The 11762-nt window shown below is 37.8% G+C and overlaps 1 protein-coding gene across 6 annotated transcripts in view; it reads right to left on the bottom strand.

Annotated features, from left to right (window-relative positions):
* The window catches only part of nAChRalpha5 (nicotinic Acetylcholine Receptor alpha5), a 56844-nt gene that overhangs the window by 5778 nt on the left and 39304 nt on the right, over positions 1-11762 (bottom strand). For 4 of the 6 annotated variants that reach the window (XM_017147307.3, XM_017147309.3, XM_070212082.1 and 1 more), the window contains 5 exons: positions 8863-9057; positions 7716-7802; positions 6063-6172; positions 697-848; positions 6-128 (listed from right to left, as the gene is read on the bottom strand). In XM_017147307.3, coding sequence (XP_017002796.2) covers positions 6-128; positions 697-848; positions 6063-6172; positions 7716-7802; positions 8863-9057 — 667 coding nt within the window. The remainder of the gene's footprint in view (positions 1-5; positions 129-696; positions 849-6062; positions 6173-7715; positions 7803-8862; positions 9058-11762) is intronic. The other 2 variants (XR_011417725.1, XR_011417726.1) reach the window with 2 other exon arrangements.

Raw genomic sequence — 11762 nt, 5'->3', positions numbered from 1 at the left:
GTTACCCATAAACCGTGCGATAGAAAGCCGGATTGTGTGGCAGTGTTCCGCCGGGCGTCATGGGGCGACAATTGTGCCGGAAGTCATCATCGATGTCTAGTACGTTGGCCAGCAGTGATTTCGAGGAGCTTCATTGCGGGGGAATAGAATCAGCTTTAGTACCCTCAGTAGAAGTATCAAATACAATTTGAGCACGGTTGCTGCTGTTCCTGCTTTCACTTGACACTCGAAGAAAGCGAGAGCAGAAACGTCGACAGCACATAGAAAATCGAATGGCAATCGATATTTTGATTAAAACTCATTAAAAAAGTAAATTTTAAACTATTGGTACTTTTAGATTATATGGTATTTACATTCTAGTTCAATCTAATTTATGCATTATCATTTAAATTTAAATCAAAATATCGATATTTTCATATAGTTCTTAATCAGCACACAGAAAATCGAACCGGCAGAAAAATCGATATTTTGTTGATAACCTTTTGAATGATGAATGATTTTCATTGGACATTTTATTGCATGGTGTTTCAATCTGATATATAAATTATCATATTAAAAATCTATTTAAGTTTTAGTTTTAATTAAAATATCGATATTTTCATAAAATATTTAAATTGAAATCAACTTGATCTTCTTTTAAGTGTTCATTTAACAATTAATCTTTTTAAGTCAGCACATAAATCGAATGCTAAATACCGCTCTTTCAGCTCGACGTCGGAGAGTATCTGGTGCTTCCGCTCGGAGGAGGTGTCCGAACAGGGCGTGGTCGGGAACTCCAGGATCAGCGGTCGGCCCGGTCGACTCATTCTCAGTATCCATGGCAGCCAGCACAGAAACACGATGCGTATCTAAGCGGCAGGTGGCGAAATGGAAATGTTTAGTGGGACGGGCCCCCGGATAATCCGATCAAAAATCAAATTTGATGTATTTATGCTCCAATTGCGTGTGCTAAAAGTTCGTGTTTGTGGATGATGACTGCTCTGTGTGTGTCTCTCTGGGTGTGTGTGAAAGTGTGTCTCTCTGGGAAAATGTGTGGAAAACTCAAGCGGGCTTTCCACGATTTATGGCTATTTTGCATGAAAGGGGGAACAGTCCGCTCCACTCCACTCACACCCAGACAGATGACCACAAGTATGATTTATATTTGATTTTGATTACAACTAAAGCAACACTGTTTTCGAGTCCTTTTGCAAGAGAGAGCAACATGTGGGTGTTTTGGTGTTTGTCAGTGTTCGCTGGGTGATTTGTTATTACACTTATAATAATATTTATGTGTGTGTGTTCGCTTTTCGCCATGGTCTCTGCTTATTTATAGCTACGGTGCATGCAAAATTTATGATCTACAACACAGAAACACAGATACATTTACAGATACAGATAGACACGTATAGAGCACGAGGCACAAACACACAGACACAACACTAGTTATAACGACAGCAACAACAACAAACATCTGAGACTATGGTAGTTAGCCCAAAGCTAAGCTGCTAAGCTGTGAACAATTCGCCCAAAACAACAAGTGACTTTATCCTGCGGAAATCACCATATCATCCCATAAATAGTCCTACAACTTTATTTTAAAATTCATTCAAATCTCTATTCAGACTTGAAATATTTTTAATTATTTGTTAAAATTGTAGAAACTATTGGTGATACTAATTTCTAAATATATCAAAATTCTGATCCTGCCTTTCGTTTTGAAATCAATAATTCCGAAAACAAAGAATAGTTTCGTATCTCAGTTGTCCTTTTATAAACGCATTCATCAATGATTGTCATCTGGTTAACTGGTTATCCTAGTTATCCTGGCTATCCTGGAGAACGGCTAAACTGGTTAACTGCACGAGTGCTCTTACTTCTACTGAAGAGAATTCCAAAACGGCCACAAAAAAGCGCGGGGTTGTTGCAAAACGCAAATCGATAGGATAGTCAGGACATGTTTCGCTCCCTGGCTGCAGCTTATCCCCGGGCATCGGTGTTTGGAGTCCTTCACTCCGCTGTCCCCGATATCCCCGCTTTTTCCGCAATCCTCAAACCGTAATGCAGTTGAGGAGCTGAAAAACCGACGCTCCTAGCTGACAAGCTCGCTTGCAGTTTGTCTGAAACTGTCGTTGTCCTGCGTCCTTCGTCCTTTTGGCCAGGCTTGCGCTGCCTCCTCCATCATGTCGGCTCCTCCTCGCTGGCGGTTTTTCCTCCTCTTTTCTGTTCTCCTCTCTGTTTTTTTTTTGGCCAACAAGCGAGGAGCTTACATGGAAATGCGCTTCAGGACGTGGCATGCAAACTAAATGCAAAGTTAACCATTGCCATGGAGCAACTGGCATTCGCCATATCCATATCAATGTGGCCCACCTACCACCCACCACCCACCACCCACACTTGCCCCCATCTTTTGTGCAAATTTTGCGCAAATTGATTTGTTGTTATCACACAAAAGCGCGGGCCAAGAGGGGTAAAGTCTTTGGGGCCAATTCAAGTGGCAGGCGACAGTCGGCAGCAAGGACAGTAAGGACTCGCGGAAGGACTCTTGCACATTTCTAATGCACCTGCCCTGCCCCCGCCAATTGGCTCAATTTTCGGTGCCGTGTCGGGACAACTCACAACTGGGCCAACTGTCAGGCCCCCAAAACTACCCCTTTACCTTCTTACTTTGTACTCGTACTCGTATTCGAATCCTGGCTTTGGTTTTCCCCCTCCTGTGTTCCAAATTCAATTGTGTGTCGAGGGGCGGAGATCCCGCCACATTCTTGCGCGAAACCATATAAAACTTGTCATGTGAGTGACTCCTTAAAAGCCAATCGACTTCTCCTCAGCTGCCCTTATTCTTGATTTTTTCCTACTTTTCCGGCTGCCTGTCTAGCGAAACTTTTCATTATGCACTTGGAGGCCATTGCAATAATGTGCAGAAATTGCTTTCCACTTGGCTGTCTTGTGAAAATATTGTCATGAAATGTCTGATATTTTCCCCTATTGATATCAGCACGGGAAGCTAAAGGGAAAATAAAGAAATTTGTCGCTATTTCATGAGGTAAGTGGAAAACGAAAACTGTTGATATAACTATTGATTTAATAAAAAAATAAAATTGCTGGTGACTCTTACTATTTCTAAAATATTTTCCTAGTAAACCAAATAAATGTACCTATTATTAAATATAAGTTACTAGTTTACTATGTTACAATTTTCTTTTAAATATTTTTATTAAAGAGCAGCACCCCTATAATTCCCAATTAAATTATAATTACGCCAAAGGCTTTATAAAACATATATATTTCGCACTCAATCACACATTACACCACACAAATAGAGACTATGTACAGAGTTATACATGGATTAAATGTGTACTTAAAGGAAAAAAGATATTTGGGAGGCAAATAGAGGCTAGAGATACCATTTACAGAACTTCGTACACCAGCACATCGTATTACATAATGCATAATTGGACGGCAAGTTGTGACGTTGCCATCTGCTTTGGTTCATTTGGTTTTTTTTCCATATTTTTTTATTTGTTAAACCCATTCAGTTTGGTACGAGGAGTATAATGATGCAAATACAAAAGCGTGTGTGCAACTGGTGACAAAGTTACGAGCAAAAAGGGATTGGGAATGGGAAGGGGACGGGGTGTTGGGTTAGTTGGGTTAGTTGCTGGGATCGAGGATGTGGCTGGCATACACGTAAGTACAAATTATGGGCCCAACATCAACATTACGATATTTTTCATTACATAAATTATTTTATAGTAGACACGTATAGTAGCTAGACATGTTGGATGGTTACAACATTCATTTCGTACTCTGTACATCCGTCCGTCATTTCATTTCGGCTCGGCATTCCCTCACTTTCGCGCTGCTTCTGGCTTCCTCTGCTTCTCTTTCTTTTGATTTACTCTTTTGGGTCACACACACAGGGGTCACGCGGGGGTCATTCCTAAACCTCAACTCAACTGACATTTCTTTCGGGTTTCGACTTGGCTTTGGTTCTCAGCTAAATTGCAGATACAGTTATGCATACTAACAAAATCAAATGGGGCAAACCGAAAAAAAACGGGGAAGCTTGCATAACAGCCTCTAAGTAGGCATCAAAAAACTAACAAGGAACCGATTGAAAAACCGAACAACGAAAAAAGGCTGTTTTTGTGTGTATGAAACAGAAATGCACGACAACATCAACAATAATAACAATTAAGGGCATATTGAACAACATTTATTTGTGCAACTATTTGCAAATACGTTTTTAGGTATTTTTAGTAATTTAAATGTTTTTATATTTTCAAGGGAGCCATGAGTTGGACACATGAAAATGTTTTTCTTTTTTTTTGGTTTGAAATGATTGTGGTTTATTTGAGCTACCAGCAAGCCAATGAGCTGTATATATTTATGAATGGAAAAATAAATTTCAAGTGGCTATCAACCGCACTATGAGTAAAAGTTTTCCGTTTAGAGAAATATTTTGATGAAATTTCTATTAATGTACGTAAATGTACTTTAATGAGTGATTCTGCTTCTACTTTTGTGGTATTAAGCTTTGAAAAATTTGTTTCCTTAATTCTATGTTTCCAATTTAAGACATAGGAAGACAAATGCTACTTATAAAGTAGTTATTTATTTTGAATAATTAAATGAGAATTTTGTTTTATTTAAACATCTGACCAAGTTTATAGGCTCATTTTAAACTCGGTCAAAAAAACGGACATAAGGACACGAAAAAAACGTTTGTGCTTTATTGGTTTATGTTTATTGTTTTTAGGTTTCGTTTTTACAATAACAAAATACAACACAAATTACAACGAGTAACTAAACAATGTGAAAATAGCTAACACAAAAACATTTCGCTAGCTAACACATAAATTACACTGGGCAGCATTTTTAGTGCTTTTTAAATTTACCTCAATGGATGCTATATTTTTGGATTCGTTACGAATTCCCAAGTTAAACTGCGTTTTCCAAAAAGTTCCCCGACGCAAGGATTCTTAGCAAAAGGACCTCAAAGTTCGAAAAATGCTGAAATTGGCCAACTTTGCGGAGCTCTCAGAGGCAAATGGATGCATGGTTTGATTCGATGTTAAAGTTTTTTAAAAGATACACCCTTTATCTTTTAAACCCCATACTTAAAAAATTTTTAAGATTTTTTTTAAGGCAGAAACAAATTCTAGAAAACATAGTCAAAAAACATAAAAGTATACAGCTGCGGTCAAAATGGTAGTAGTGTTGCCGCCCTGTGTATTTAAAAGTTTGTTGTTGTAATTGATATTTTCCTGGTAATATTGTATTGATTATAATTTTACTATTAGACTAATTGGATAAGAAAAAATTACAACATCAAACTTTTAAAAACACAAGGCGGCGACACTGCTACTATTTAGACCGCAGATGTATGTTTTTCAGTTTTTTGACTATGTTTTTTAAAATTTATTTCTGCCTTAAAAAAAATCCTAAAATTATTTTATGTATGGGGTTTGAAAGATAAAGGGTGTATCTTTTAAAAAACTTTAACTTCGAACCAAGCCATGCATCCATTTGCCTCTGAGAGCTCCGCAAAGTTGGTCAATTTCAGCATTTTTTGAACTTTGAGGTCCTTTTGCTAAGAATCCTTGCGTCGGGGAACTCTTTGGAAAACGCAGTTTAACTTGGGAATTCGTAACGAATCCGAACATATAGCATTCATCGAGGTTAATTTTTGATGCTGCATAGTGTTATCTTTGCATGGCTCTCGCATAGAATTTTGCAATTTTTCTCCTTTGGCAGAGATAAATCATATAGAAAATGCTAATTCTATGCGACAGTGGCCTCAAATTCAACAGCAACAGAGGACTGGCTCTGGGGTATTCAAGCCCCCACGTTTTCGGGAAAAAGGATATATGGAGAGGATATGGGAGGCTCCTCTGAAGCTGCCGTTCTGCGGCCACTGAAAACTAGCTGAAGCTATAAATGATGAGTGATGGTCGCGTTTGCAGTTGTTTCTTATTTTGATATTTTGTTGTTGGTTGGTTGGTTGGTTGGAGAGAGTTTTTTTGGTTGCTTTGTGGTTTGGGATGGCTGTTTGGTGGGTTGACCTATTTGCAACTTACCCATTCGGACATTTCGTGCGTATCAGCATTTCGATGATGATAATTTAATATTAAAATCGTTGACACAACGGATGAAGCTACCATAAACATTATGCAATTGAAATATGTACCTGTTGGTTGGTTGGGCGTGTTGTCAATATAAATATATAAATATTATATATATTTATTATGTTTAGTGTGGGAATATATTGTAATTGTTGTAGTGGTGCACGGATTATTGGTATTGGTTAGTTTTATTGGTATTGTTATTATAATGTTGGATTGGAAGTTGTTGTTGTGTTAGTTCGTTTTCGGGGTAACGCATATTTCAAAGTTCGATTTTATTCATGGTGTTTGGTTTCATTTAGTTTTATATGCATTTTGTGGGCACATATAGTTTTTGCGGAAGGTACATAGTTTGTTTGAAAGAAAGAAAAAGGCAAGAAATATGTACAAAATATTTTAGTTAGTACATTAAATGCAAAAAATATTCTGTTTGTTAGCTTCTTAGTTGTTCAGTTTTTAAAGGCATGGCAAATGTTTTTTTTCGAGAGAAATACATATAGATTTAGTTTCTGCTTTTAATTCACACACACACGAGGTTAACTTTAGCTTGTACTTATACTTTAGACATAGGTTAGGTAAATATAGAAGTTAGACACCAAAAAGTGTACGGCAAGAACGGAATGAGATAAATTCAACGAGATAATTGGAATTTTTAATTTTGTAAGCACTTTTTGAAGGAAAAATATTCGAATTCGAAGATTGTATAATTTTGAAAAACAAAATTATGAAAAGTATCAAAAGAAATTTAGTTCGGTTGTTCGGTTTCTTTGTTGGATTTTGCTTGTACAGCGGAGCTGTTCCTTTTTCTTCCTATCTAAAATAATTTATTTTAAACTCATTTAAACAAATAGGTATTTTTTATGGATTAACTGATTCCTAACTAGGAACAACCCAACTGTATTTCTAATTCTGATGTCTTGACAACCGGAACTAAAAGAAATATATTTATAACGTGCAAGAAACTCGTTGTCAAATATGTGTGCATTTTTCAAACCAACTCGTGTTTAAAATTTATATATAGGTTTTGATCAGCTTTTTGTCTTTTAGGTTCATATAATATAATGGTTTATTATGTTATTAATTCGTTTTTTGGCAAAGTTTTTAAGGGTTTTTAGTCACATTTATATGCCCCTCTAGTTATGATTAATGAGTTTTCTTTCGCTACGTTGTTTTGGAAATATTTATTTTTGTTGCATCAGCACGTATTTTCCGTTTAGACTTCAAAGCCAAATATCATTGACTTTGATGTCGAAACAAAAATATCTTTATTTCGGCGGCTGTGCTTCAAAATCTTTTGGTTTTTTAATTGTGTGTCAAAGTTTTAATATTATAAAATCATCGGATTTTATTTTGGATTTTAAAATCATTTTAGAAATGCATGGATATATAAAATGAATATGCAACTGCAACTTTAGAGATATTTATAAACGAGTACGTATATGTGGGTATATAAAGGTATCACAGGATAAATGTTTAGTTAATGGATTGCAATTAGAGAACGAACTTAAAAGCAAATAGTAGACACAGCGATAACATGATTTAGGTTAACATTTACGATAAGCTCTACCATCGACTATCGACTACTATTGGTAAACAAAATGATCTTACCCAACAATGGAACCGCATCGGAGGTGGCCGGCATTGTCTCGGCAACCATATTGAGAAACACGGTCAGCGAGAGCAAGATGGTAACACCTAGATATCGAATGGAAATGGAGAACGACTAAGTAATATGTGGATATCTTATAAAACGAAATTTACAATTTGTGGCATTACATTTTCCATAATTTACGATGGTATAGTGAAATGGTTTGCATTAGTTACAATGTGAAGTAAAACTTAAAATAAACTATTTTAATTAAACAAACCCACTGAAGGTGTCTAAAAGTATGCGACAATATTTTGAAAACTCAGTAATAGGATGAATTCATTCAGTAAGACTGCTATCCTTAATTTACTGCATACTTTTAGACACCAATATTTATTTACAATTCTTTAATTGCAGTTCTCTAGTTAATTGTTTTCCAAATCATTTGCTCTCGACTTCTCTCGACAGCACACATCAGTCACACTCCTTGAGGGAGTGCTGATGGAACTTGTAACCTGCAACCTTGTTCCCCAAGCTTTTAATACCAAGCCGTGCACTTTTCAACACCCACATGCCAATAGCCATTTATTTCTATTTCAGTACTGTGTACTCAAGCATCCCAGCCAAACTGGTCGAGAGTCCCAACTGATTTTCCGAGCCACTAATGCTCCGTCCTGTCGATTGACAGCCCACTTTGAGGAGAGGAGCATTCCTTACGCCCGGCTCGTTGAACACTTTTTACTACTCGGCGATGGCAGCATTAAAAGTTCAATAGTTTGTTTACCATCGTTGAGTCTGAGACTGTGGCGTCATCAGCAGGCGTGGGTAACGACGGCCATAATGGGGTAATGTGCGATGTCAGTCAGTCAGTCACTCAGTCAGTCGGTTACAAAGTGAGCCAGCTGTCTTATCAACACGATTATGAGAGGCATCTAATTTGAAATTCGCTGCTTTTGCCGCCGACTAGGCTGTCATTATTTAAAAAGTACTTGGCAAATACTTTTCGAGCGGCTCTTGAGCTGTTTGCATGTATGCCGGGGCTTTCCCCTCCTGGCACACTGGTGCTCTCAAGTATTTGCGTTGCGTAAGTGGTTTGAAATTAATGTGGCTTACTTTCGCCCCTTACAACTTACAGCCCCTTCTAGTTCTGGCATCCCCGTTACTTACCCAGTGACAATTTTTCACCCGAATCCGGCGGCAGGGTGAAGCCGAGCAGGGCCATGGAGGCAATCAGTACACAGGGTATGATCAGGTTGAAGAAATAGTACAGAGTCCGTCGGCGGATGATGATGGCGAAGGTTATATCTATATAGGGTTCCGGGCAGCAGTTGTAATAGATCTCGTTACGCTTGCCAGGCACACCTGCGATTGTTCAATTGTACAGAGGGCGTTATTATACAGTATCCTTTTAATATAATAAATCTGTTTATATGTTTCTGTGGCAGTCTTTACTTAGTACTCGGGCTGAGCATCTTGTTCTGAGCTTATTACAAGAGATGAGTAAAGTGGGGAGTATGGTATAGTATGATAGTAGAGTAAAGCGTGTTCGGAACAGAGCAGAGCAGATCAAAGACTAGAGTGGCTGGTGAGTGTAATTGAAGCATTATTGCCATTTACAGTTCTTCAATGTTTTACAGATATGAGAGTGGCAGAGGAAAAAGGCAGGAAAATGTGTGTGTGCAGTGGGTGGGTGGAGTGCATGCCGGGTGGTATATATGGTGTGTGTAGCTTAGTTTTCGGTTCCGGGTTTAGTTGAGTGTGAACTTAGTTTCGGGCAGAGTTTTATTTGTCTAGGCAAACTAATTGTAAGTAAAGTTAAGTAAGAGCAGAGCAGAGTGGAGAGTAAAGCCGAGCAATTTACTAGGGGGAAAAGTTGTTATGCACTTTGCTTTCCAAAATGTAAATACGTAGTAGAAAAGTATGTAGAGATAAGAAATCGTTTGCGGGCTATTCAAGTATGCATATACATGTACAAAATCAGAGTAAGTAAGAGTCGAGAGTGAAGTTGTGTAAGCAGAGTTTATTGGCTGTAAATTGAAAGTTCCTGAGGAGTCCGAAGGATTGTGTAATTTATTGGGAATCTCTTGTTTTGATCCCTGACTAACTAGTGTCCTTTTGTAGGTGATACCCCAAATATATATTGGCCCATTGTGATCGGGGAAACTTAAGCCACAGCTAAGCTAAATGCTTGTCCCTGCTGATTGAAAGATTTCTCGAACTTCTGTTAATCTGCTTTCTGTAGGAAACTTTCTCCTCGAACTCAAAAGTACATCCATTCAAAAAGCATGGAACCCTTTCCCCGATAACTCTGGCCTCCTAATTGCTTTTCCCCTCGCCCATTCGCCGACATGTTCGCAAACATATTTGCAATAAAAACTTTCTGGCAAAAAGCATTTGCCATATGCCCAAAAGAAATGCAGAAAGAACGGAAAATAGAAAGTGGGTGTGGAAAAAGGGGGAGGGGGAGTGGTAGACAACAAAACTTCTAGCTAAATTATCTGCTCAACTTACTCCAAGATTACCAAAGGGATTACCAGGGACAGAGACTGCGAACAAAATGCCTTGGCAGCGTATTTAAAAATGACCCAGCTACTTTGGAGGCCCCGCCCAAAATTCCCAAGCTCCCCAACTCCCCCCACAAACAGTTTACCTCTTGTGTCTGGGAGCACTTGGCCAACTCAAAATAATTTGCATAAGCTTGTAGAGAAAAAAAGCCGCAAATGCAGATAGGAAATGGTAGGAAGGCGGGAAGGAAAACAAAAACCCGGCGAAAAACTTTTGAAAACTCCCGAAAAATTACGCACGGAAAAATAAAAGCCAAAAACAGGGAATAAAAGAGAACGGAGTTGGCAAATGAAACTAAAATTTGCTGCAAACATTTTTCTTTTGCACTTTTGTGGCCAGTGTTGAGTTGAAAACTTTCTGTGTCTCTTGCCAGCACTAATTCACAGTGCATGTTCATGTGCGAGGATGCAGAAGTATCTGTCTTTTAATTTCTTAATTGGTTCTGGTAAAACGCATAGATCCTTCCCTATACTTATCTATTCAGCTAGGCTACGAACCGCTTACAAAAAAGAGGGAGTGGCTGGATTTTCAGCTGTCATGGTTTTTCATTTGTGCATTGACTGCGAATGTATGTGGGCTTTCATTCATTTAGATTTTCCGGTTTTTGTGCTTTTGTTATTTTACTCTAGTTGATTTCTTGCTGCGCTTTTTCAGTTCATTTTGTTATTTTTAGATTTTGGATAGAGTGTTTTAAATTCAGGAAAATTGTTAAGCCCCACATGGACTTACATTGAAATTTTCATGAATGAAAATATTTATATTTAATTTATTGCAGTGTATTTTAAATAAGTAAATCAATCTGGGGTAAAATCAATAAAAAATTAAATTGTTTTTTTTATTTCTAAAGAGTTTTATTTGAAAAAATAGAATGTAAGGAATAAGTATGTACAATTAGTGCGTTCGCGTTTATCCATATTTTCCTTCTCTCTTTAAACTAAACTGTTAGGCAAAATGCAAAATATTTCCATACATCTTCATGGCTGTCTCAGTAGTCGAAGACAGTTTATTTAAGGTATAAGTAAGCGTTTTCTATTCAGCATTCAGTTAGTTTCTTATCGTATACGCTATCCACATGCCTTTATCAGCGATTAAGAAAAGGATTCATAGATTCCGGGAAAAATAATCTAAAGTAGATGCATACGAGGGCCGGGCCTTACCTCTTGATCAGGTTTAAAACTTATTGGGCCTGCGATTGGAGTAGCATATTTAGACTGCTTCGGAGTCTAAAGTTATGCTCCCCCAAGCAGACTTCTTACACTGAGAGTAAACGAAATGTTTACGCGGCTATTTCGGACTTAAAAGTTAAAGCGCCCAAAGAATTTTAGCGATAGTTTTGGTTGTTTCTTTTGTTTTGAAAGTAGAGTGAGTGGGAGAACACTGGATAAGCGTGTGATTTGGGTGGAGTACGAAAGTATTTGAGTTGAGTAATTGGGTGGGATAACAACAGGGTTCATCGAGTGCCTTACTTAATTCCGTATTCATTGACCTCGAAATTGAATGAA

The sequence above is a fragment of the Drosophila takahashii genome, chromosome 2L (assembly GCF_030179915.1).
Source record: "Drosophila takahashii strain IR98-3 E-12201 chromosome 2L, DtakHiC1v2, whole genome shotgun sequence".
NCBI classification, from domain to species: Eukaryota; Metazoa; Arthropoda; class Insecta; order Diptera; family Drosophilidae; genus Drosophila; species Drosophila takahashii.
The sequence above is the reverse complement of the archived record's forward strand: the minus strand, read 5'-3'. Positions and strand labels throughout refer to the sequence as shown.